The sequence below is a fragment of the Macaca thibetana genome, chromosome 13 (genome assembly GCF_024542745.1).
Source record: "Macaca thibetana thibetana isolate TM-01 chromosome 13, ASM2454274v1, whole genome shotgun sequence".
NCBI lineage: Eukaryota > Metazoa > Chordata > Mammalia > Primates > Cercopithecidae > Macaca > Macaca thibetana.
The window spans coordinates 37,947,555-37,975,402 of NC_065590.1; the positions used below are offsets into that span (position 1 = coordinate 37,947,555).

General features: G+C 41.1%; 2 protein-coding genes across 3 annotated transcripts in view; one reads left to right on the forward strand and one right to left on the reverse strand.

Moving 5' to 3' along the window:
* CNRIP1 (cannabinoid receptor interacting protein 1) overlaps nt 1–27,848 on the forward strand; it is a 1,091,934-nt gene that overhangs the window by 330,244 nt on the left and 733,842 nt on the right. The window lies entirely within an intron of this gene.
* ANTXR1 (ANTXR cell adhesion molecule 1) overlaps nt 1–27,848 on the reverse strand; it is a 238,832-nt gene that overhangs the window by 158,162 nt on the left and 52,822 nt on the right. Inside the window, exons 4-9 of the mRNA XM_050754435.1 lie at nt 22,549–22,630; nt 21,548–21,581; nt 19,691–19,770; nt 17,149–17,217; nt 15,326–15,406; nt 2,191–2,251 (exon numbers count right to left, since the gene is read on the reverse strand). Coding sequence (XP_050610392.1) covers nt 2,191–2,251; nt 15,326–15,406; nt 17,149–17,217; nt 19,691–19,770; nt 21,548–21,581; nt 22,549–22,630 — 407 coding nt within the window. The remainder of the gene's footprint in view (nt 1–2,190; nt 2,252–15,325; nt 15,407–17,148; nt 17,218–19,690; nt 19,771–21,547; nt 21,582–22,548; nt 22,631–27,848) is intronic.

Genomic DNA, 27,848 nt, shown 5'->3' on the forward strand with positions numbered 1-27,848 from the left:
CTGTGTTCATTGTCTTTAGACTTTCTGATTCATTCCAAGGTTGCACAACACATCCAATTAGATTGCTAAACTCAAAGTCTGGGTTTTCTTCATGAATGCAATAATTGCACAGTTAAGGAACTCCCTTATTTTCTAATTGTTTTAAAATTACAGAACCATAAAATGTATGTTTATAAAACAACCCACACACACAGCATGAGATTTAATTAATCAAATATCCTACTCAATTCCTCTACCTGAAGCACACAGAACCCAGAGGTAAATTTACGTTGAGGCTCATGAAGCCTAACTGAGGCTCCTCACTGCACAGGCCCCTTACGAAGCCCTGGCGCTGCATTCATGTGGTCATATGTTTTTGTCAAATTTGCCTAGGTAAGATTTCTGAATTCTTAAAGAGATTCTCACCGATCTACCTCTGTGGCAATCACATTAACCCCTGCCATCTGTGTGGTCAGGTAGCAATTTATCTAAAGGTCAGTGGGTAATCTTTTGGGATTGCCTTTCTTTGGGAAATTAGTACATATTTCTGAATAGTCAGTCACCAAGTATTTTGCTAACAACTTTATGTATGTATGCATTTATGTATGTACATACATATTTATGTATGCATGCTGTATATTTATGTATGTACATAACTAGCTACTAAGTATTGATAACAACTTTATATCTTTACATATATACTTGATGTTTTGCTGCTGGCACCAATTTTTTAGTGCATCTAACTCCCCGAAAGTCTTTCAATTATTCTGAAATATAGCCCAGAAGCTGGAATAAAATCCTTAAGGAGTTCCCTCATTTATACCAGTAAAATATGCCATAAACATTGACATGTGTAGTGTTTGAAGAGGCCTGAAAGTTCTTCCTTTAATGCGTCCTACCTTATCAGGTTGTATGACATATTTTCTGTTGGTAAATTAATAACTGGCACTGTATTTTGGGAGGCTGAAAAGGTGATATCAACAATAAACTCTCAATGATGAAAGATGCAAGTTTCTGGGGGACAGGAACTCATACAGAGTTTTTCCTTCCTCTATCTCCAGCACCTTGCACAGTGCCTGGCATGCAGCAGGCACTTAAGAATACTTTTCGAATGAATGAAAGAAGAGTGATGGGGAACCTGTCAAGAATTATATGAGAAGCGCCAACATGGTTGAAGTTTTAAGCAGTCCGTTAAATATGAAACAGAGCATGACCCTGATTTTCATCATTTAGAGAAAAACTTGTGACTCGAAGAAGGCTGATTCTTTAAATAGAGACTTCCTTATTAATGACAAAACTATATGGCTCTCTACAGGGACAACCAGAGCCATCCACTACCATTGTGTGAGGACTGGCAGATTAAACAGTTAAGATAAATATACTAACTGTGTGAGAAGGCCAGCATCCAACTAAAAACTGAAGTATAACAGTATTTCCAGTGTGGCCTATGACCACCATGATTGTCTGGTACCTGCAGGGCCTCATGAAAAAGAGAGGTGATTCCATTTCTATCCAGAGGTAGGGTGTTGGTAGTCACTCAGTATTCAGTGTAAGAATCCAGTATTTCTAACAATTCCCTTCTAATTAGGTCCCATGAAAGAAGATAAATTTTTTCTTTTTTTTGAGACGGCGTCTTGCTCTGTTGCCCAGGCTGGAGTACAGTGGTGTGATCTCGGCTCACTGCAACCTCTGCCTCCCAGGTTCAAGAGATTCTCCTGCCTCAGCCTCCCGAGTAGCTAGCTGGGATTACAGATGAGTGCCACTACACCTGGTCAATTTTTTGTATTTTTAGTAGGGACAGGGTTTAACCATGTTGGCCAGGCTGGTCTCCTGACCTCAAGTGCTGACCTCCAGTGCTCTGTCTGCCATGAGGTCAGACCTCAAGTCCTGCTGACCTCAAGTCCTGACCTCAAGGGCTCTGCCTGCCTTGGCCTCCCAAAGTGCTGGGATTACAGGTGTGAGGTGCCACGCCCAGTGAAAGAAGATAATTTGGACAGATTTTTTTTTTTTTTAACTTTCAAACAACTGACATGTGGCTTCCTTCTTTCCTTTTTTCCTTGGAGCAAATTTGGTTAGCAATTTCAACTCCTCTTTTCACCCTCCCCCTTCCTGTTCCTCTTTCCCACCCCACCACCAATGAAGTACATATGTGACTGGAACTCAAAATATCATAAATTGTCTGAAAGCAATTAGCATTTCATTTCAATTTACCTCCTGCACATATGGTGGATGGTTCAGCTGCTAGAATTTCGATGCAGGACTTCTTCAAAATCTAGGAGGAGAGGAAATAAAAGTCAATGAACAGCTTATTTTGTTCAAAGATAGAATTAGGGTTTTGCTTTTAGCTACTGAGATAGAGATAGGAAGGTTCAAGGACATTTGGTTGCAGTGGGGATGGGGGTGGGAGGAGTCTAACATCTTGACTAGTACCAATGCCAAACATTTATTAAGCCAGATTGTGCTAGATGCTGTTGGGTGTCCTAAAAGCCCTAAGAATTATTCATTCATTTGCTCTTTTGACAGGTATTTACTGAGCCTATGCTACGCCAATCCTAGTTTTTGCAGAGGTTTAACATAGGGTTGTGGAAATGGGACTTAACACTGGAAATGATAAATGCCAGTGGCCACTCATATTGTAGGTGAAAGGGTGCAAGAGTAGACCGTAGGAACTGCAGAGTTTATGGAGGAGATGCTGGGGCAGGTATGCTAGGAAAGGCTTCACGGAAGAGCTGGGAGCTGAGGGTGGGACTCAAATGAAAGGGAGTGGGTTAGGGGAGGGTTAGGGTCCAGGCAGGGAATGGTGTGAGTAAAGGTGAGAAGGAAAAAGTACATAGACTTCTTGAACTGGAACAAAGGCAGCTTGAAAAGTAGAAAAAAAAAGAGTGATACTAGATAGAGCTGGAGAGACAGGATGGAGATGGTCAACTCTCCACAGGAGCTGCCTAGTCAGATGACTGAGAGTTCCTTTTTTGCTTGAAAAGTCTGGAAAATGTGAGCTTAGAAGGGGGCACTTGTGCCTCACTCTTCAGGAAGACCTCCTGAGACTCATTTAAATGGAAATGTACACTTGTCCACAAATGAATCTTACAGGGTTGAGTGGAGAGTCGGGGGAGCCCTGTGACTTCACAGGAGTTAATAATGAAGACTTTTGCTGGCTAGAGCAGGGTTTCTCACCGGTAGCGCCTAAGTTTCTCTCCACCATTTACAAATCCTACCTTGAGAATATTGATTCTAGAATTTGAATCAAGTATTCTAAACATGTATAAGACATTGAGTTAATTTACCAACTAAATGAAGTATCTTTACTTAATTTGGAATTTGCGATGGTTTAGAGGGCTGAAGGAAACCCTTTCTCTATTCATGAAAAGGGCATTTGTTAAAACAACTGATGATATGATTATAAAACTTAAAGTCTGTGAAAGAAGACAGCATCTTTTAGCATTGGGAAATGCCCATTTATTTGCATTGTTGTATTTATTTACATATGCGTCTTTGTTCCAGCTTAAGTGATACATCCTAAGACACAAATGAAAGAGAATAAATGACAATGTGGGGCTGACTAAAGGGAAAATAAAGGGAAGATGATGCAAGAAGTGAGAATAGCATAGAAAAAATCTGCTGTGAGGAGCTTATTTCCTTGCTACAGCGGACTTAGTTCCAGGCTTTCTAGTAGCAAACGAAAAGGACAGCCAATATTTATGAGCTTTCTCAATCTGTGCAATGAAAACAAATCACTTTCTCAGAAGAGATCATATTTACCCATTCCAGAGAGAAATCTGGGCATCCTTATAGAGAAGCATTGCGAAAGAAAATGAACAAACATGCTTAAGAAAATATTAATATGCATTTATTGAGAGAGGTTATCTCCCCATCATGTATTTTAGGTAACTCTATGTACCTGAATGTCACCAAAAACAACATTTCTCCTTGACAATCCTAAAATTCAGATTTTCTGGCTACTTTTCCTTCACTCTGTAGAACTTCATGGCATTTTTTTACTTCGATTCCCTTATTTGTCTGCAGCATTCTCCTGACTCTGCAGTTGGAAGTAATTTGTTCCTTCAGCTTCTGCCTTATTTCCTCAGCCTCTGGCCTACCTAGCCACCTCCACCCACCCCAGACACAGGTACAGCCTCAGTTCCTCCCTCTGCCCTGACTGTAGCATGAAGGGAATGTTCCGGACTCCCATGTCCCTTGCCCATCTCTGTTAGAGTCAGCAGTCCTCATACACCTGCTCTGGGCATCTGGGGTCAAACACTGAGCTCCTGCTTTCCACTCATTGTCAGTCTAACTTGGGATCAAGGACCCCAAGGATATATCCTGGGCACCTGTGTTTCCCTGCTGGCTTCCCCAGTGTCTTACGGTTGATCTAGTCTTTTTGGTCTCTTGTGCATGTAGCACCATCCTAGGACTGGGGCTTGCTAGCATCCTGTGACTCATCCCAGACTGCCCTGCCTGAATTGTGAAGATTGTCCATTCGCCCACCCCCAAACTTGCTGCTATTGGGCTCTTCCCGTTTGATGGGGTACTTCAGCCAGTGGTTGCCGTGATTGAGGGAGGAAGCCACTCCCTTTGACTTGTCCTCAGGCACAAGTCTCCAGACAGCCCACATTTGAGAAACAGAGCTAGCCCAGAGGGGGAAACTTATTAAACAGTGATATTAAAATAACATGAAGCTGTTTTTTGATGTTTTAAATAAAATTCCTCAGGCATTTGACATCTCCTAATAAATCATTTTATCATCCACAACTAAAGACTTCAAAACAGTCCAAGAACTAAAAAGAGTTTTGGACTAGTCCTGTCCTCATTCCCCAAACACACACATGACATTTTCACCCATCTGAGTTTCAACCAACCTTTTTGAACCAACTCTGATCCTTAACCAGGGATTGGTAAAGGAACCATCCATGGGTCTTTGACCACAAAGGCACACTGACAGGGGTTGTCATAATAAACACATGCTGTATTATTCTCTCAAAGTGTCTGCAATTAGCTGATAAATCTAAGGGGTGTATGGAGGGCCAAAAAATGTCAGCCAAGCAATCCAGTAAAAACACTGCTTTCCCAATCTTAACTTAAAACATCTGGAAGGATGCAACACAGCCAATAGAGTAAAATTTATCAGTGAGGGGGATGGGCAGGATTTGTCTGGGACTGAGACTCCTACTCATTTGAAAGGTCTGGTCTCAAAAGGTAGGAAGTCACAATGGCAGTTGGTGGATTTGAAGGGTTCTCTTGGTTCTTAGCAGCCAAGACTGTATGGTCATTAGCCTGTCTGAACTGTAGCAGACAGCAGATCAGCTCAGGGACTGGAGACTGTGTGGGAGTGGGGAGGCCCAGGCAGTGGTAGCCATGGCAGAGATGTAGACACAACACTGGGGAATCGTTGATGGGAAATCACTAGATGCAGTGGAAGAGACTCACACAGGGTAGGGCTGATGTTAGAGGTAAGAGCCTTTGAGGTGAGGGTATGATTGATCTGCAGAGGAGAGAGGGATAAGATCACTGCATGCCTCAACTATAATCCTACGTGAGGAGTTGGGTCTTGGCCCTGGTCCGTATTTACCTGACCTATGCTCCTTTATAAATCCCTTAACTTTTCTGAACCCCAATTTTGGAAAGCAGTTTAGTATCCTGAGTAATAGCTTGGAATCTGGAATCAAATAGCTGAGGTCAACTCACTCATGAGCTGTGTGACCTTGGACATGTTCCATAACCTGAGTCCCTGTTTCCTCTCTATAAAGGTGGGATAACAATAGTATCTACCTGAAGTACTAGCATAAAGTTGTTGTGTTGGGAAGATGAAATGAGATCACACAGGCAGAGCCCATAGCACAGTGCCTAAAACCTGATAAGTAATCAACTAATGGTAGCTATTACTATCGAGAACTTAGGCTCTGGAGACTGAGAAGATAGACTTGGACTCTGAATGGGTTTATATTCAAATCCAAGTCCCATCACTTACTGGCCATGTGGACTTGGACAAGTTATCAAACCTCCAAATCTCAGTTTCCTCTGCTGTAAAATGGGATAAGAAAAACACCAACTTCAAAGGGCTGTATGATGGTTAAATAAAATAACAGTCATGAATGCAGAGATATTTTATTGGTAAAATCAATCAGATTTAAGTAATAAAATTCATATTGGATTGGACAGTGAGGGAGAGCGTGAGATCAAGGAAAACTGACAAGGTTTTTGTCTTATAGACAGAACTAGACAGATGTGATTGATCCACAGATAGTTAACAACCCTTGGGTCACCAGCCAGCATGAGCACCTTTTGAAAATAAGTCACCAAGAAAAGTGGGCAAAACGGCCTTGACAGTAAAGCACTAAGAGAATGTCTGGCATGTATTCAAACAACAGTTGCTGGTAACTATTCCTTTGTCATTATTATTGCTACTGCTGCTACTTTTGGGCATGGACCATGGTTCACATGTGCTTAAACCCCATCGCCCACCACTGGCCTTCTGCTTAATCATATTTGCTGACAAAAACGGAACCAAGGTGAATGCTATTTTTCTGCCAACGTTTGGACAGATTTCAAAGAGAAAATAGATGGAAAAGTATGTTTGAAATCCATAAAGAGCTAAATAATTGTAATGTGTTGTTTCTGGTAAGTTTACTTTTGTACATCTCATTGGATTATGGGTGGGAGGACGGGCAAGAGAAGCAGCAGATGTACAAGAACTTTGCCAAGTTACAGGAGCTGTTTGATATATTTAAAGTGAAATCCATTGTGGGCCAGTCTGGGTTGTATATAAGAGTTTATTTTTTTCAAATTTTAAAAATCTAATGTCCTTTTTCATGAATTCTAAGTTCATGCAGAATTTTCGCAAGAACCTTTATAGAACTGTGAATATCTGCACAGAGTTATAAGGAAACCCTCCCTTATCATAGGCACAGCATAATTTTTTCTACTTGCTCTGCCTCTTGCTTCAATAAACAACCAATCTTTATTTACTTGGCCATTTCCTGTTGGAGGACTTTTTTGTGTGTTTATAATGGACCAACCTCTTTTATCCATTCACGGTATAGGTGCCTTTTGCTTTCACACATATTTCAGAAAGTCTTTCAGAGCATGTTCCTTGGTGTCTTATTTGTTGTAAAGGGTAAATTCTGGTTTAAAGATGTATGGGGCTTGAAGTATGCTGGTGCCAAGGATGGTTAACCATCTACTGACCACTTACATCTGTTCAGTTCTCTAAGACAAAAACCTGAACATTGAACTTAACTTTGCTGTCTCTGTCACTCTCCAAATCCAATATGAGTTCTGCCACCTAAGTGCTGGTGATTTGACCAATGAAATATCTCTATATCCATGCACATTTTAATGTCAACTACCATCCTTTAGATAACTTATCCTAGTTTATAATTTACAGTTTTTTTTTTAATTATTTGGTCACTGTCTCCTTAGATTATAAACTCTACAAGGAGAAGGATTGGGTTTGTTTTTACCCCTTATTATACTCACGATGAGTAGCCTGGCACATAGTAGGCATTAAATAAATATTGGATGAATAATTGAATAAATGACACACTTCCTGCACATCTTAATAAACTGGCATTATAGCATATTATGTATTAATCTCCCTTTCTCCCTATAAGTGTAACCTCAGGGTCTTCTGAATACAAGGCCATATTCTGCATCTTGTAATACTCCCCTTGTCTGATTAAGCACCACCATCTTTGGGGACTTGCTGCCTTCCCAAGAGGCCAATTTCAACACCTCGTTTTTAAAACATTGCTTACCTTAAAAAAAATAATGTTGTAGGTATATCATAATCACCTGTATTAGGTTGGCAGCTTTGTAAAGGCCTCAACACCTTTACTTGGGAAAAACATAGAGACCTGTGGTTGGAGGGTGGGGCTCAGCCACCCACAGAAGGGCCACACGCGTTATTATAGCTGATGGCAGAAAGCATGTTAGATAAGCCTGGAGACAGCCAGGCAGCTTGGGACACACAACTGGCTCAAACACATCTTCAGGATTGTCAATGTTGTCCCCATGAATTTTGAAATGATTTAATCTCTAATTAATAAAATGTTTAAAAAGTGCCTTTTCTAACTGCATTCTGCTCCACACTTTAATAGGTACACATATTGTTAACCATGGACGTTATCCCAGATCCTCGTCAGTTCTATAGAGTATGACTTTAAATAAAAATGGAATATGGCCAGGTGCAGTGGCTCATGCCTGTAAGTCCAGCATTTTGGGAGGCAAAGGTGAGAGAATTGCTTGGGGCTAGGAGTTTGAGACCAGCCTGGGCAACATAGCAAGACCCCATCTCTAAAAAAAATCTTTACAAATATAAATGTGGAATATTATACACACATATTTCTGGGATTCATATATGATTTTATGTACACTAATACACTATACCAAATACACTATACCACTCTTACATGCAAGAAAACACACTTTGAAGCAGTTTGTGTATCTTAAACAATAAAGCTTATTCTTAAAACACACCAAAGTTTTTGTCTGAGGGAGGGCACCCCACTCAAATAGATGCTACTCTGTTAGTTTCACACTCAATGAGAATCTGATCCGAAGGAGTGTAGGATAAACAAAGCTCTAAAAGTGAGGAAATTCATTTGTTTCCCCACTAAACCACTTTCCTCTCATGTTTGCAGGAGAAAAGCTCAGAGAGCTGGGAACTCCAAAATGTGGTTTATTTAATAAGATGAGCAGACTGGAAAAGTGAGTGGCCCTTCCTGGGAGCTGATTTCGTTCTAAAATTCTGCTGTTGCTTTTACAGTGGGTTTCAGCAGATTCCTCGATATAGGAGGAGGGGCTGCAGGAAGAATGGGAATGATCTGAGGATTAACTGAACATGCCCCTCTGCAATCTTTGTAGCCTCTTCAAGCTCTGGGAATTCTTGTTCAATTTGGACTTTTTAATAAGCTGAATAGAAATAACAGTGGAGGAGAAATGCCTGGCCTGAGTGTCTGCAAAATCTGAGTCTAATTAATGACTGCTGAGGCAAACGATTTTTTTAAAAAAAGATTTTCTGCCCACTACTGAAATTACAATTGATTCTATTTATGTTTCGTATCCCAGCTTGCTAATGTGAATGGTGCCCAGAATGCCATGTTTTACAGACGCAATCTTGGAAGAGAGGGGAGGGGAGGGGCTGAGGGGATTTTACAAGAAACAGCCACAGACTGCCCTCTTGTTGTGCAGTGTAGGTCTTCCCTGGGTCACAAAAGCTGTATGGTACTCTGGGTTGCTTTATAATTAATAAATATGCAAAGCACAGTGCTGGATATCATGGGAAATATGACACACAGGGCAGTCTTTGAGATTGCACAACTTAGCATGTGACCAGGAGGAATGGCGGACGGCATGGAACAGATCCCACATGCCAAGTAAGAGCTTTCAACAATTGGTGCTACTGGAGTCCAAGGCAGGGAGAGCTCATGGAGGAGGAGAGAGCAGGGCAGGCTTTTGTAGAGATGGGAAGACTGAAAGGTGCCTTTGGAGAAGATTCAGATGGGGTGAAGGAAGGGAAAGAGGTTGCCTAATTTATGAGAAGAGCTGCTGCTGCTGAAATGTGCCTCCCCATCTACTAGCGCTGGAAAAGGGATTGGTTCAATAAGACAGGCACTTTCTAGGACTTTGGGAATGTGACATGAATTTTGATCATAGGAAAACCCTTTGCAGTCTTGCTGGGGTCTTGGAAGAGTAGCTGGGAGGCAAGCCTGGAAGTCAGATTTCGCCTTTTATCACAGCTTTGTTAGGGCCTGGGCCAGATTAGGGGGTTACATTGCTTCCCATGAGTGGAAGGGACAAATCAGCCAGGATCTGGTTTTCATACATAAAATAAATTTATATATACCATGGAATAGATTGATTCCTCCGTTCCGTTGATCTCCCAGTTTCCCCGATAGCAAGGATGGTCATGCCACAGCTTGCGAGAAATCCTTGCAAATATAGTGTGTTTGCTCAATGCTTGTTGTTTACTGTTGACCAAACATGCAGAAAGCTCTATGTGCTGACTCACTCTGCTTAATAGGAAGCCCAGTGTCGGCTTAAATATTTATCCTAGGGAAATTCTCCTAAATGGAGATGGCTTGGTGCCAGCAACTATGGGCTGTCCTTTTCAGTGTCCTTGGTTTCAAGCACTACCCTCAATTGCACACCAAGTGGGGATAGCTGGGAGGAGGAGCTGGCATCGTGGTAAGAAGGCCAAGTGTTGGGATTCAAAGTTGCTGACCCATTTCAGTGTTATCTGAACCCAGCTTTCATGCAGGTTCCTGTTTCACTGCCTGAAGCATTTTTGAAAAGGCAAACAAAGACCCAGGAGCCTTGCTGGACCTTTGCTTCACATTTTTGCTAGAGGGCTGGTGCTAAATTCACCAGTTGCGGTCAGTGGAAATTCCCTGAAGAAGCCACAATATGAGAAGGCACAGGAATAGTTTCTTCCTTTACAGTGTTACTGGCTTAAAGGGCTACAATCTTCCAACCATCCAGACTTCTTGTAATTTTATCACCGTATTCTGCAGAAGCGAGTGGGAAAACTGTCATGGTGCTCAGAGTCCTGTGCAAGTGTGGAAGGGGAGATGTTCCTTTCAGCCTGTGTCAATTCTCCAGCTTCCCAGGACAATGGTACTTCATCTGTTGGGCAGTAATGATTTCTGAAGGTGTTCTCCACCTGGTAGTAAAAGGCAAAGTGCTCCCCTGCCCATCCACAGTGTATTCGGATCAGGCCACATGGATTCTGGTCTTGCCTCTGTCAAGCCAGTTCACTTTTTTGGTCCTCAGTGTCTTCCTCTCAGAAATGGGGCTGCTTCCTGGCCTGCCTGTATTGTTCAGTAGAGCACAGTGGGCATTCACATCGTGGGCATTAGAAAGACTTGAGTCTATTCGGGATCACTATTCACTGTGCTGTGTGGCCTTGGACAAGTTAGTGAATCTCTCTGAACTTTTAGTATCTTCTTCTATAAATGGGGTAATGATTTCTATATCAAATGGTACCTGTGAAGATTCAAGGAGATGATTATGTGAAATGATTTGCACAGTACCTGGCACATAGTAAGAACTTACTAAATGGTGGTTTTGATTATTTTTACCTTCCTAAGAGAATAGAGGTAGGAAAAATCATGGGCTCTAGAGTCAAGGAAAAAGCAGGTTCTAACCCTGCTTTCCCCTTATGGCTGTGTGGTCTTGGGCAGGTTATCTGAGCTTCAGTTTCTTCATCTGTAAAATCAGAATAGGAATATGTACTTTGCAGCATTGTTACGATTTTTAAATGAAATCATATTATATGGGAAAAAGGGACAATGTCTCGTTCCAAGGCAAGTTCTCTACAGCTGTTAATTTCCTTCTGCCCTTTTCCTATCTCTCTCAGTTAAGAAACTAAAATGGAAAACAAGCGGGAACGTTTTGAAAAAATTTGACACATAAGTACTTCCTCTTGAAGGAGGCAGGATTGAAGAACAGTGAAAAGATCAAAACATGACCATCAGATTGAGGAAGCAGAGGATCTGGGGATTTGATGAATCCAAGCCCTGGGCAACTGGCTCCTGGTAATCCACTGGCGATTTTCCATTTCCTCAGACATTCATGGCTAAATGCCATGGAAAGAGCAGAATCTCTGGAACCAGAGCTGAGTTCAAATTCCCCACTCCATCATTATGAGAGGGCAGACCTGGGGGCAGTTTCTCCAACCTTCTTGCACCTCAGTTTCCTCACCTATAAAATGGGGATAATTAATCCTTCTTCAGAGAGTGGTGGTCAAGTGCCTGGTAGAGGAGCTGATAGAGAGAACATGTTTAAGTCAGAGTTGGTTTTCTTCTTCAAAGGCCCAAATGCTATTGATTCTGAGTGTCATGATGTCTAGATTTCCTGAGTCTTGATTTCAAGCCTGATTGCTCTACCATCAGACTCTATATCTAGCTATAGTTTCCTATTGTCCTTCGATTTAGCTTCTACCTGCTTCTTCTTTTCGTCTTCTGCCATTCTTCACTTTAAGCATTGGTCTTTCATTCTCCTATGCACTGTCCTGGGCCATGCTCTGCCAAGAACATTCTATCCATGCCCTTCCAATGGATGCCTCCATTGCGTCCTTCAGTTCATCTCTTCAAAGGAACCTGGGTTCTTTGTCAACCCTTTTACTCTTAATCTCATGGCCATGTTATTTCTTTTATTCCAGTTATCACAATTTTAACTCCACATATTTATTTATTTACTTGTTTTGAATGTGTCTCTCCCACTGGATTGTAAACTCTACCAGGACAGAACCTCTACCTGCTTTAGTTGTTTTACTGAATGGTCAGAGCCTGCCATAAAACGTTTTCAATGAGTATTTGATGTATAAATGAATACTAGCCCCTGCATATTAATTTAAGGTTTAAAAATATGGGCATTACGGGCAGAAAACTTTGTGAAGAATTTGAGCTTATCAGAAGCTGCTCTGCAATCTTATTTTGGATAATTAAGCCCAGTCCTATTTTATTATGAGAAAATAACCAGCCACAAAACAACATCCATGGGAACAAGCTGGGATAGAAGCTTCAAATGGGGGGGGGAAATGGAGAGTTTTCTTTTCAGTATCCAAAAGGGGAAATGAATCTACTTCTTAAAAAATATTTAGCCAACTTTTAGGCCATAATTATTTCTGTCTGATTTGAGAAAGATGAGCTCTCTCTACTTGTCCCTGTTTCTGAATGAACAACTGCCGTAAACATGGGTTTCCAGTACTGGAAGGATCAAAACCACTAGCATAACTCACAGATAAAAGCTCGCAAGAATGTTATCATTCAGCTGAAAGTCTGGAGACTGAAGTCTCAAATTAGTTTTCTTCCTATTTTGAATGATGGTTTTGCTAAAATTTCTTAAAGATCTTTGCAGTTATTTCCATTTGGGGATGGAGGAAGTTATACAAACATGTGGGCTCATGTTGAGCTTGGGTGAGTTGCTAAGGCTGGTGTATTCAAGGACAACACTGATTTATTCATACAAAAAGAGTCCCGTCATCTGTGTGGGAAACAACACGTGGAGTTAGGCACACGGCTCATGAGGACGTTTGAACAGGTAAGAGTTGTCCTTTTTCAGAATCTAGCCATCTTAAGGCAGGACTATTGCCTCCTAATTGGCCTACAGTCTCTGGGTATCCCCAGTCTCCCTCCTATGTACACAAGCACTGCCATCAGATTATTTTCTTAACTTGTTTCAGTAATTACACCCACTGCCTGTAGGTTAGAGGCAAAACCCCTTCAAGGCTCGTGTTAATCTGATTTCAACCCAATGTTGAGGCTTGTTTTCCATTACTCCTGACTCCTTTACCCAAACTGTCCCACCAGATAGACAGGTGTTATTATTACTGACCCCTGAATAGGCCTTTCTGTCTTCCAGCCTCTAGGCTGAGGTCATAATATCTTTCCTTTGGTGCTACCCATCACCTTTCCCTGGTCTTTCAATGATTCAGGTCTGCCCCGCCTTCTCATGAGGACTCCTGTCCAGAGTAATCCACCTCTGAGCTTCTTAAGGATCCATGATTGGCCCCCAGTCCTGCCATTAATCATGTTTTGCATCCCTTGGGTTGTTGTTTTACATGGTTATCATAGTTCTTGTTGCTTACACTGTCACGTATGCCACAGTGACCCCAGAAATGATTTAGAGTAAGGGTCCTTCACCTGTGGACCAAAAATTGGGTCTGATAATTCTCTATGCTATCAATAATTTCCACTTTCTGGTTAAGGTAGCCTGAGTAGGCATATATTCTTTGCAAACAAGCACTTCTTGAATAAAACAACTGTCATCGGAACATAATTAAGGTAGAAATTCCCAACCTAAGGTGGGATGATTTTTCACAATTCTGTATGCTTAAGGTCAGATATGTCAATGTTCTAAAAGCATACCTGGGGCACCTTTTTTTTTTTTTTAAAGCAGATTTGAAATATATGGATCCCTTGGATCCACCTGAAACTCAATGCAATAGAATCTCTTGGGAATAGGTATTGAAAACATAATTCTCAAATGATTTTTACGCCTATTCAAGAATGTTTAGGGGATCAAGGGAAGCTGACATAATATCCCTCATATGATGGGGAAGGGAAGTAGAAGAGGCAATAATTCATATGCTTTGAGTGCCTATTATGTGTCTGGAAAAATATTAGGAATTTTCACCAGTGATCCTTGTAATCCTCAAACAAGGATATAAGCCATCATCAGTCCCTGTTTCCAACAAGAAATGTCCAAGGACCTGTAAGTGTTAAGCATGTGGGCCAGTGAAACTCTGGGTTGCCAGACTCTAAGCTTCTTACTACTCACTCTGCATTCCACTCTGCTGGAGCTCCTAGCAAACCTTGAAGGGAGAGCAGCATGGAGGCACAGCCATGCTGGAAGTTTCCTGGGTTGGTCTGGGAGGGTTGGCAGATGCTGAGCCCCTGGCCGGTAACCCCTGGATCAAGACCCCCTCGACACCTTAAGAGGAAGGCGACCCCCTGAGCTCCAAATTTGCATCCTGGACCCCAAGTCTGGAGGCTGGTAAGCTTCCAATGAAGATCACAGATGCCTACCTGGTCACAAAACCTAAAAGGTGGAGGCTGCAGAGCATCTGAACATCATTGCGGGTGCAGCACGCATACTGACCTGCTGGCTGAGGCTTTAAGACAGCAGCAGCCAATATTCCAGCTGGACCAAGGGCCTTGCCTGTGTGGGGGAGGTGGAGAATAGAGGCCCTGGAAGCCAGTGTCCTGTTTACCATTCAGGAAAAGGTGTGTAGAAAATCACCTATGTGTGAAGGAGGACTGGTGACTGTGCAAACCCTGGACAGCGCTGGAGCCCATGTATTTGGGGATTATAGTTCTAAAGCAGTGGTTCTCAACCTTGTCTCAACATTAAAATCACCTGGGGAGATTTAAAAAAACTCTTGAGGTCCAGGCCGCACCCCAGATCAGATGCCCAGGTAGCAGTGCTTTTTAAATCTCTGCAGATGACTTCAAAGTGCATCCAATGGCCAAGTGATGTAAGTCCAGCCTACAAGTGCTCTGAAGGCAGCTTGCGTTCAGTCACAGTGGGAAGGCTGAGGTGGTCAAGCGTAAACCACCAGCCACAGTCTGCCCAGTTAGAACGGAGAGGGCCTCCTGAAGCTTGGCTGACTGCCAGAGTAGTGCCCCTTTCAATTGTTAATTTTCCATTGTAGGGTACAATTGAGAAAAGACATGTGTGAAAGGCAGAAGGGAGAGATGGGACGTGGCAGACACAAAGATATAGGAAGAAATGATGTTCTCTCAAGCAGAAAAACACCAGGCTTGGAGAGATGGAATTCGGGTATTAATAGCAGATTGGAGACAGAAGGTGCCTGAATGTCCAGTCTCAGAGCAAGAGCTCTACTTACTGAGTGGATGATGCCTTGCAGAGCCTGAAAGCCGTCATTCACAGGAAACACATGATCCTTACTGTCCGCAATCCGGGCCAGCTGAGAACACAGCAAATACACAAACACATGGGGAGACTGTTAGGCTTGCATGTGGAAAATTTAGGAAAGCCGTTGGGGCTAAGAGGCTCTAGTTATATTCAGAACCCAGGGGAATATGAGGCCTTCACTGGGCTCAGGGGCTGCCCTGAAAAGCCATCAGTAATAACAAGCTCACCAGTGGCCTCTCTGGAGCAGGCCCAGGGTTGGCTCCAGCTTTTACATTTGTTTTAATACTTTTCTCCTTGGGAGCAGAGGTAAGAGTGCCCAGCTTGATGAATGCTTGGCCTGGGTTGATATGTTTATAAATCTGGGCCCAGGCCATGGGCTCATTTTTCTCCCATTCACCCAAATTCCTGTTGGCAACTTTATCTGAATCGAGCAGATTCAAGTTCCCCTTCAGAGCAACTTTAAATTCAAGCTTTGGTGTTGGGTGAGGCCACCTTCACCTTTCACCCAAACTGCCCTTAAGGAAAGGGCCCTTGCAGTTGGTTCGGTTGCTCCTGCTTTATGGAGTAGGAAACTGAGGGCCAGGAGAAGCCGATGTAGGGCTTGTCTGCCCCCAGATCTCTGTGTGGTTCTGTGACTGCCACAGAGTCAGTGTCAGCTGATGTGTATGGCTTCTAAAAAAATATGTTTTATTGTTTTTACTGATTGCAAAAGTAATACTTACTCATTGTAAAAACTTAGGAAAATCCAGCAGAGTTAAAACAAAAAGAAAACAAAGGTTACTCATAATCCTTCTGTCTGTTCATCTATCATCTATCTATCTTTATTAGCCATTTGATAGATACCATTCATACTTCTTCTATGCGAACATACAAATGTTTATTTTAGAAGTGGGCACATACTATTCTCACTGCTTTGTAATCCTGTTTTATTCACTTAATGATATATTATGAGCATTTTCCTACGCCATTAAAACAAAAAGAAACTATGAACTACATGAGGAACATGTATTTAGATTGTTAGTAAGTTTTTACAACTTGCTTATTATATGCACTTATACATACTTTTTTGCCCACTTGTCCAATTATTTCCATATTTTTGTGTTGAAAATGCATTGCATTTTTCACGGGTGAAAGGGAACATTTGTTATTTGAATAAGAAAATCATACTTGTCAAATTAAATTTGGCCAGGTGTGGTGGCTCATGCCTATAACCTCAACACTTTAGGAGGCCACATTGGGAGGATCACTTGAGCCCAGGAGTTAGAGACCAGCCTGAGCAATACAGTGAGGCTTTACCTCCACAAAAAATTTAAAAAAATAGCCAAGTGTTGTGGTGTGCGTCTGTAGTCCCAGCTACTCAGGATGTGCACTGGTAGACCCAGCTAATTAGGAGACTGAGGCAGGAGCATCACTTAAGCCTGGGAGGCAGAGGCTGTAGTGGGCTGAGACAGCTCATTGTACCCCAGGCTGGGTGACAGAGTGAGACCCTGTCTCAAAACACAAACAGAAAAAAAACAAGTTTTCCAAGTTAATTCACATACCTTTTGACATTCTGGCAATTTAATGTTTGCCAAGAAAGATGCTGCCTTGATGGTCTCTGTTGAAGACCTCAAGAGCATCAGCAAATGAGTTCATTTTCCTTATACAACCAGTAATTCCTTCCTGTTTAGCATTTCTAGAAAAATAACCTATTTCAGGGGCATTTATTCCATTGATCTGCCCTCTGCACTGAACACATTCTTCATCATTCACAAGCTCAGTATGCTCCAAACCTGAGGAAATCCATGACCATACCTGTGTCTCATTGAAATCTTTCACACCAACGCAGTAAACAATTGCACCAAGATCTCGAGACCTATTAGCCTGGGAAAAGGAAAGAAAGGACATTAGAAAGAGAAGCAGTGACAAATGAACTCATCTTGGAGCTACCTGACTAACTTCAATGATGAGGTATTTAATGAGCACCTACCATGTGCTAGGTGCCATATTGGAGAAGGCAATCCCTGTCCCCAAGAAGCTCAGACTTCAGTGGACATCACATTCTAACATAACACATGCTGGACCTGAAAAGACCCACTAAAGTAGAGTCTTGATGAAGGGCTTTGAAAGATGAAGGGAGGAAGGGAAAACTGCAGGCTAAGTTAAATATTCTGGGGAAATGATTACCTTTTCTATTCCTTCGATGGATTTTTACTGACATACGTTTCTTTGTAATGGGGGCACGATATCATAAAAGAATGGGGCCTTTGGAACTTGAAATAGTTGAGTTTGACCCCTGGTTTTGCTCTGTATAGTGTTTTGGGGATTAAATGAGAACATTTACGGAGCTCCTCACACAAGGCTAGAACCACATAGATACTCATGAATGTCAGCACATTTTGTGAATAAAGCCTTTTTCATTCCTACAGAATAAGGTGGTTTAATGGAAATTGTAGTCCATATTTGAATAGCTAAATCCATGATCTCTACAATTAAGCACTGGGATAGCAACATAATGAATAATACCCAGATTTTGGCTCAATTTCAATATTTGATTTATTAAAGCCTCTGATAATCTGATTTCCAGATTCTCCTGTGTTTCAGAATGGAAAAAAAATTGGAAATCCTTGGCACATACAGTGGGTGCTTAATAACTGATAGCAAACATACAGTGAGTGCTCAATATATGCATATTTATTTTGATTGTGTTATTTTTTTCCCTTTCTTAGTACTCAAATCCACTTCTGTTTAACACTGAATTCTAGAAAGGACAAAAACCATATGTCTTTTTTTCCTTCATGTTAGAAATTTCCCTGCTTTTTGGGGATAAAATAAACTTTTAGACTCAGTGTAGCCCCAACCTTATTTGCAACAACTCTGTGATTCTTCTCCTCCAGTTGGACTTTATATAGAATTGTCAAGAAGGGAAAAGTTCAATTTCTTTATATCTTGTGCTTTATCTTTTTTTTTTCAGAAGGTCTCCTTCTATTGGCACTCTGAATATTTTCCCAAGTTTGTATGTGCCATACCTAAAATTCCTTCCCACTAACCCCTATCTTAAGCCTCTGACACCCCATCATTTATTTTAGTTTCACTTCTTTCCTTATTAGGGTTTTTACTTTATTTGACTGTTATTTGGCACCCAAACAAGCCATCCTGCCTTCCCATCACATAGTGAGTTTCTACTTTCAAATACAGAGATGTATTATTTTCCAAATGCTCAGGGAATGTCTGTCCTATTACCTTTTGTATTTCCTCGTTAGAGTTACTTTTTGTACTAGTGGGAGGAGAGTTTACCTACATAATTTCCCTAAGTCCTCTGCCAGTGGTGGCTTCCAAAGGCTGACCATTATTTCATGGTAAGACTCATGAGGGCAGCAGCTGTGTCTCACTCACCTCTGTGCCTCTAGTTTCTAGCAAATGGTCAAGTATATGCCAAGCTCTCAGTTAACACTGAATAAATAAATGAATATATAATTCATGTTTGCAGAAAGAGCTGAATTTAAAGTAAACAGTTGTTAAGAGCTTGAGGAAAGTGTGATGCTACCGTTAACTCCTCTTCTAGAGCCTGCATCTCTAGGATGCTGTTTCTTTCTACCTTGGGCCTGAATGACCCTTTGTCACTAATAAGGCTATGGTGGTTTCAATACATTTCTATGGTTAACTTGCTTCCTTTTATACTAAATATGCATATAGCTCAAATGTGAAACTTGAAAGAGTTTCTTAAGTATAAACATCAGTTTTCAATTCATCAGCAAACTTCTTTTTCTAATTCTATTTACACAAGGTAAAATCTTCATTGAGAGAATTTTTCCACTTGCCTTGAGGAATAATTTTTGAGAACACAAAGAAAAGGAAAAAAAGGAACTATTAAAGGAGAGATGATAATTTAACTTTGCTACCAACTGCTGTTTAACTTCAGTTCTTAGAGTGAAAATCTCAATGATTAATACAGTCTGACAAGATTGGCTCTTACATATTTCAAGTAATTCTTTCCCTTCCTCCTGTTTTAGTAGAAAATATAAGGAAAAATTCTATCAATGTTTATTTGTTTGTAAGTGATATACAGTATTTAAAAACTGTTACAGCAATGTAATGCCATCAATAAAGGCAGGGTAGATATTTTGAATCCTTCAAAACAGAGTAATATGCAAAAATTTTGAAAGGGGAAAACATTTGCCATGTGTAAGACATGAAAATTCACTTGTAGAACACAAATTATTATTATTATTTCTACGTATGAAACTATTTAATTCAGGGGATTTGCAAAGAAACCCTATTACCTGAGTAGAGAGAGTGCGGCCCATTTTAGAAAGGAGAAGCCCTGTTCCACGGATATGTTTAGGCCGTTGCTTACCTCCCTCTCTGAATAGAAAAAGAGATCTTCATGGAGTTCTCCATCAGTCAAGGCAATGATGACGCTGGCTGTCCTGTATCCTGTTTAACACAATACAGACCGGCTCAGTCCACCCTGCCCCACCCAGGGAAACACCCTCTCAGTCCCAGGATTCGACCTCTTATGAGTTCAACCACCCAAAGTCAATATTATGAGGATCGCCAACTTTTCTTTTGGGCCTGGAAGCAACTCCAGCATGAAGAAGGACCCTCCATGGGGACAGACTTTAGGGGCAATAGGTTTTGCTTTTGCATTTCTCAGCCTCATCTCAAAGAATGGCCAAACCTGGTGAAATGGTCACTAAACCAACATTTGGGAGTAGCACCGGTGAATCAAGTGTGATTATTTTCTGTTAGCAGACACATAACTGTTGCCCAAGCTGTGAGCAAACTCCCACCTGGGCTGTTCAGGAGTCCTTCTCACCTGCTGTAATGGACCACATACACCATCCCTTGAAGACAGTTTGGTGAAAGTAATAGTCATCCTGATTTCCAAGTTGACTGGAAGAATTATAGCAGTTGGCAAAACCTACTAAAATTCTTTCAGTGATTTTTAGGCTTCTCATATCAATGTTCATGGTTGATTTACATTAGCAAGATTTGGTATTGATATTGAGTCTGTTCTGTTTGTTGCAGTTTAGGATGCAACAAGAAATGGACACTTCTACAGGCCTGGGAGGAAAATCTCTAGTGTAATATTGAATCTCTTTTTTAAGAGATTTGACTGAGATACAGAAATGCTACTCACGAAAGACACTGTAGTAATAATAGCTAAAATAATAATAAAAATTTCTATGTGCTAGGCACTCTACTAAGTATATTTTATGCAGTTTTTTTCATTTAAATATAGGAAAGTTTAAATCAAACTGGTATCTTTTTTTTTCTACACAATAATTAGTTTAATAGGATTTAGCAAGACCCAGATGTTACTCTATTCCAAGAGGGTTGACATTTCTGCTCAATTAGTACTCAGGTTAGACATTCTAACTCAGGACCACAAGCATATATGGCAAATATCACTCCAGTAGGAATATTCTATTACCTGCAGGAAGTCCCTGTATGGTGAACAATTCTTGCTGATCCATGGGCTCTGCTGCAGGACTTAGCCTGCCTCTTTACTTTTCTTTTTTCTTTTTTTTTTTAAATTATACTTTAAGTTCTAGGGCACATGTGCACAACGTGCAGGTTTGTTACATATATATACATGTGCCATGTTGGTGTGCTGTACCCATTAACTCCTCATTTACATTAGGTATATTTCCTAATGCTATCCCTTCCCCCTCCCCCGTCCCCACAATAGGCCCCGGTGTGTGATGTTCCCCTTCCTGTGTCCAAGTGTTCTCATTGTTCAGTTCCCATCTATGAATGAGAACATGCGGTGTTTGGTTTTCTGTTCATGCGATATCAAACTGGTACCTTGATCTTAATGTTATGTCCAGTCACGGTAAGGAAGAGGCTTGGAGCTCAGAGAAGGACAAGAAAATCAAATTTTACATAAAAATCCAAGACTTTACTAACTTATGCAGGTATTTACTAATTTAATGATTTCAACATGCAAAACTGTTAATGGGAATTAGACTGTGGCCATAATGGGATCTTAATTACTTTTATATAACTTTTCGTGGCATCAACAGGACAGTGGAATTTGACCCAATACATGCCACTTTTCTATGCATTCCTTGTTTGTGATGAAATGTGTATCTAAGAATTACAGATAATATCATACATGTCTTTTGAAACATGAAATGACTGAAGCACTTTTTCAGCAACACGGAAAAAGTTAAATAATTCATAATGGTAGTTCATACTATAGTCTTACCTTGTCTGTTTTCATAATAAATCTGCTCACTGGCCTGAAAAACATATGAAAGAGCCATTAGACTTATAACCACTGTTTGCCACTCCAAAAACCATAGTGGATAATGGGCTCTGTTATTGAATATGCAGCCAATTCAGTCTTGATTTCTTATGTAATTCACCCAGGCTTTGCTCAATTATCAGTGGCTGATATCTGTGCAAAGTTACCTCTCATTTAAGTAGTATACAGTCATGTGCTGCATAGCAATGTTTTAGTCAAGGACAGACTACAAATATGACAGTGGTCCCCGAAGGTTATAACAGAACTGAAAAATTCCAATCACCTAGTGATATCTTAGCTGTGGTAACACTGTAGTTCAATGCATTACCATTTCTATGTTTAGAAACAAATATCATTAGTGTTACAGTTGCCTACAATGTACAGTAGGGTAACATGCTGTATAGGTTTGTAGCGTAGCGTAGGGGCAATAGGCTATACCATATAGCCTAGGTGTATAATAGGCTATACTATCTAGATTTGTGTAAGTACACACGGTGATGTCACAATGACAAAATTGCCTAACAAGGCATTTTGTTGAAATCCTTGTTAAGTGACAGACAGCTATAGTTGTCAACATGGATCGATGTCTTATTCCTTATGGCCTAGTACTTGTTTCCCTTAAAGCTGAAGTCCCTGAAATTCTGCCTCAATCACTGAAGCTGACATCCAACAAAGGACATTTTTGGAATGGCCGGACTTGTGTGTGGTGTGAATTTGTGACTGCTAGCCAACCATTAACTAACAAACCATTCATCAGGGTCAGGGAAGGAGGAAGGGAATCCATATGTTTAGTTCTTTTGGCTAGAGTTATCCGTGTACAAGCTTATGGGAAGAAAATGTACTCTCTTGCTATTGGGTGCTATTCAGCCCTCTTAATATATGTGCCTTATCTCATCAGTCTCCCCATGTTGATATTTCAATATCACGCTTTATATTTGGATTTAAAGTTGTTTTAAAATTACCCTTTCAAATCCTTCATGCATGTAAGTGTCTCCTCCTGGCAGAACTTTCTGGAGTTCTTCTAGGCCTTGACGGATTTGTTCTCTGAAATCCAAAGACACTCTGTTAGTCTTATTTGAGCATTTTTTACTTTGCTGTTGTAGTCATACGTACTGGTCTTCTTCTTACCTCCGTGGATACTGCTGTATAGTCCCAGTAATTCCCCAAAAGCCTATCAAAGGGAAGGCCTTTATATTATCCATTCGGGGTCAGCCATAGCACAGGATGAGGGAGATTTCAAGGATTAAGGGAAAGACTCTTCTGCAGGAATCTCCATCTGCTTGTAAACACTTTCCTTTCCCTTAACACAGACAGTGTTTTCCTTCTACACTGGAAATGAGTCTTTAAATGCTGCTCCTGATGGGACACACAGCAACTCAGGCAACAATGCAAATGGCTCATGTGAGCCAGAAAGAGGTGAGAACCGAGAACCCAGGGAAAGGCCACCGCAAGGACGCAGGTGGGAGAGGGTGGCTTCCACAGCAAACTGCCACTGCACGGGTGTGCCAAAGGCAACGGAAAATAAAAGCCCAAGGAATCTCCGCTTTCCAGGACAGCCGAGAGTGTTTTCTGTGTGCCGGTGGCTGTGTTTTCTTACTTTGATTGTTCAAGGTGACAGTGCGGGCAGGAAGAGGAAGTGGGATATGGGATTGGGAAAGAGTCCAAATGGCAGTGGGAAATCTAAATGACTTGGGGGCCAAATGGAATCTTTGTGGACCATTCTCTCTGGGATGTAAGAAGTCTATATTCATGTTCCTGTCTTTTAAATAGTTCCATATTGTACCAAAAAGGGTAATAAAGTATAATTTCTGACTCACATACCTTATTCATAAACTGTAACGCTATGAAGGGTTTAAAATTTTGCCTTCTTCCTACTGGGGTCTTTTTAGTAGTAAGGGTGGAGATGCTCTATTTAAATTAGGAAGAGAAACTCCTTTTGAATAGGAAAAAATCTAACATTTATTGAACATCTGCTACATACAAGGTAGTGACCAAAGATTTCTGATTTCATCCTCATAATAACCACTGAAAGTGGGTATTACTGTCCTCACATTACAGGTAAGAAAACTTGGGCTCAGACAGGTTAAGTAGGAGAGTGGAGACTTGAAGTCAAATCTACCTGACTCAAAAAAGGCTTTCTCCTCTGCAAAGCAGCCTGTAGCATGGAACAATGCTAGAGAAGTGGGAACCTTGCATCAGTGAAAGGCAATGGCAATTCCTAACACTGTCTGGGAACTTACGGCTCTGAGAACTTATGGTGCCAGACTCTGTCTAAATACATGAAATACAATCAATCCACTTAAGCCTTATGACAGCTCTTTGAGGTAGTACTATGGTTACTGCCATTTCACAGATAAGAAAACTGAGTCACAGAGAGGTTACAGAACTTACCCAAGGCAAGGCACAGGTGGGATTTAATCCCAGAGGCCCTGCTCTTAATCAGTATGATAAATACTCTCTTTTTCTCTCATGTTTATCCTGGCATTGCTTGGAGGGGGAATTCTAAAGAAAATAGTATCTTTTGTTAAAACTGATATGATAGGGAGACCATGGGTAAGGGTGGATCGCCAGACTGCTGGAGATTTTAAAAGACAAACTGAAAACAGCCTGTGCCTGTCCCTGGGCTGCTGATGCTTCATAGGTGGAATATTTAATACCAAGTAACTCAGACTTCAGAAACTGACTATTGTCTTTTCAATACCCGTGTATCAGACCACACACCCAGCTCCCCAAGTCAGAAACTGGAAGCCCTCCTTGATCCACTACCTTGACTTTCTTTCCTCTCACCATCACCACATTCTGTTAGTTCTACTTCAAACATATCTCGAAATGGACTACTTCTCTATCTCTTTGGCCAACACCATTGTCCCAGCCGCCATCATCTCTTGCTTAGTCACTGGGGTAGTCACCTGCTATCTTTTGACTGGCCTCTTGCCTCCTTTTCCATTCTTTCTCCATAAGGCTGCAAGAATGTCCTTAAAGTACAGATCAAACCATGGCATTTACTCTCTGGCTCAAAGCCTTTCAAGAGCAACCCATTATACCTAGGATTATATCCCAAATCCTTGTCATGACCTTCCAGTGCCTATGTGGATGGCTCTTGCCTCCCTGTGCAGCCTCATCTCACATCACTGTGCCCCCACTCTCTTGCCTTCAGCCACACTGGTCTTCCCAAGCCCCTTTCTCCAATAGGCACTTCATAACAGCAATCACTGCTGCCTGGGAACACTATTTGACCAGCTCTTCATGGAGCAAATTCTTATTCAGGCTTCAGTACTAAGTTAAATGCCACTTGCTAGCCACTTGAGTAGTCTTACTTGACCTTCCTAATCTGAATTGTCTTCCTCTATTAGACTTTTTCCTGGTACCCCACAATTTTTGCTTTATAGCACTTACGATATTTTACAACTAATAACGTTTGATTATGCAATTATTAGTTCAGGTTTTGTTTATTTGTTTCAGTTTCAGACTTTAAATTCCTTGAGGACTGGGCCATGGCTGTTTTGGTCCCCACTATATCTTCTGTGCCTACTACAGTGCCTGGAACATAACAGACATTCAACAAATACTGAGGGGTGAGTGGAGGGAATGGATGTCTCCACTGTTACTCATTCTGGGAAGAAACCATTTTGGGGCAGGGATGAGCTTCCCTTGGCCATGTGGAAGGAGGCCAAGCATGACCTGACCTGGACATTAGCTAGATCTGGTCACTGACAAGTCTGGGCCCATGTGGTGGTTAAAAATCATTCTCTATGTTATATCTCTTACACTACCTCTAATATTCCAATAAATCCCATCAAAAGGCATACTTTAATTTCAAAGCCTGTTGTTTGGTAATGAGAAAGAGTATATATCCTGGAGGATAAAGATGAGAGCAGTGTCCCCCACCAAGGCCATGCCAGGGGCAGTGCATGGCACCAGCAATCCCCTGGCAGGGGGCAGCTCTGCCCCATGGGTTGGCAGTTTCATGAGGGTCCCAGCAGCAGAGGTAGTGGCAAGGGGACATGAGGGGGAGGATGGGATAGGAAAATTGGGGTCTGTTTGTGAGCACACAGAGTTGGCACCATAGAACCCCTCACAATAGCTGTGGGGCACTATGGGGCAGAGGGATAATTTCTGATAGTTAGGTGGGAGAAGCTTGGGCATTAAAAGTAAATATGATCTAATTTTTGGTCATGGACTAGTGAAGTCTGGGACATTTGGGTAACACCAAATGTGGAATATTGTGTTAAGACTTGAGATTTAAAAAGAGGGCAACAACAACAACAACAACAACAACAACAAAAGGCATCTTGGGGGTGTGGAAATATTTGTTTGGCTTCACTGTATTTCTTCCCTGCCAAATAAAGTCTGGGAACTGGGGTATTTTCTCTAAGCCTATTTCCCTTTCTTTACAAGTATTTTCTTAAGGTTTGCTTTTTTTTTTTTTTTTGGTACCAGAACAATCAAAGGCTGTTTTGGAAAATGTCCTTATCCTTGATGCTTTGTATCTGGCAAGATACGAACTCACTAGTTGCGAGTGGTGAACACAGCCTCCCCATTATACCGCCCTTACTGCTCAAAAGATCAAATAACACATGGCCCCGTCTCCCCACCCTCTGCCCTTCTTGAAGGACCCACAACATCTAAGCAAACAAAATGGATGGTTTCATAGGAATTGTGGGTGTGTTTTAGTTCTGGGACAACAGAACTATTAATAAGGGTCTATTTTTATTTTCTCTTGGAAACTGAAGGACATTGGGAGAAAGGTCTTTCAAGGGATGATAAGAACCTCTCTGAGGACTTGGTTATTACCAAGTGAAATGTTATCTTCCTGGGAAATGAAAGAGGCAGGGCATCCTATGAAGACAGGCTGCTATTACAGAGCCCCTGTTTTCCTTGGTGATTTCACATGTCTGCCAGTGTTCCTACTTAGAAGCTAAGGGTTTTAGGCCACATGTTTTGTGTTCCTTTTGCAACTCCCGCTACACTTAATGACTGGCATCAAGCAGGTGACTGTCGAACGAATGATTCCAGTTTGGGTGCATTAACCCATCATTCATTATTGGCCACTGCTATTTGTTGAGCATACACCATGTACCCAGCACTATGCTGGTTTGCAGGGGTAGAAGATGGGAAGAATCAGTCACAATGTCTTCTGGGCTTTCTGTTGTTCTAGGAATTTCTCTACTCTTCATGATTACTTTCTGGGATTCTGGTTGTGTTATGACAGTTTGATAACGTTGCTGATGAAAACATTAAAAGATGAACACACAAGAAAAAAAAATTAAATAAAAAAAATAGCCGGGCATGGTGGTGCATGCCTGTAATTCCATCTACTAGGGAGGATGAGGCAGGAGAATCACTTAAACCCAGGAGGCAGAGGTTGCAGTGAGCCAAGATCACGCCATTGCACTCCAGTTTGGGCAACAAGAACAAAACTCTGTCTCTAAAAAATTAAATAAATAAAAGAAATAAAGAAAGAAAATTTAAATAAAAGATGGACACATACAGAATGTCAAGAAGTGCTTCAACAAGCCTTTATCCCGAGTATTCTACTGAGGTTTCCACTGCAAAATCTCCCTTAGGATTCTGCAGTGGCTACCACATTTTGGTTCTATAAAAACAACCTCCATCATCATCCAAAAATAACCCAACATCAGCTCTGCATTGTCAACTTCCTAGTCTTCTTGTAAATGAGCTTTGTCATTTCTGGTAGTCTTCCTTCTTCTTTCTTTATTTCACATTTGTTTTTGTGGATCTAGTTTACACCTGGTATCATTTTCCTTCTGTGGAAATGGACTCTTCTCAAATGCTTTGCAGTTGTTGGCTTTGGTTCTCAACTTATACAGTAAACACCTATCACTATTTATTACCACTAATGCTACTCTTGGAACATTTCCAGATGGCCTTATGGCTCCAATTGTCGACTCAAGAAAACAGTGTAGTGAACAGAAGAACACAGATTAATTAAAGACATTTTGCTGTTACTTTAGGAGTTATTAAGTTCTACAACCAACTGTAATCATTTGTTTACAATGTATATAAAACATAGTCTCTTTGGGACTTTTACGTAAGGATAGGCCAACATGATTAATTTAATATCAAGATGCATGCTGAACCAAAGTTCCTCTTATGTACTTTTAAGTGAAATACAATTTATACACAGTAACATGCCCAGATATTTGTTCATTTCCCTTATAATTGTTGAATATATTTCTATAAAATTGTTTATAATATTCCTATATTATATTTTAACATTTGTAGGATCTGTAGTAATATT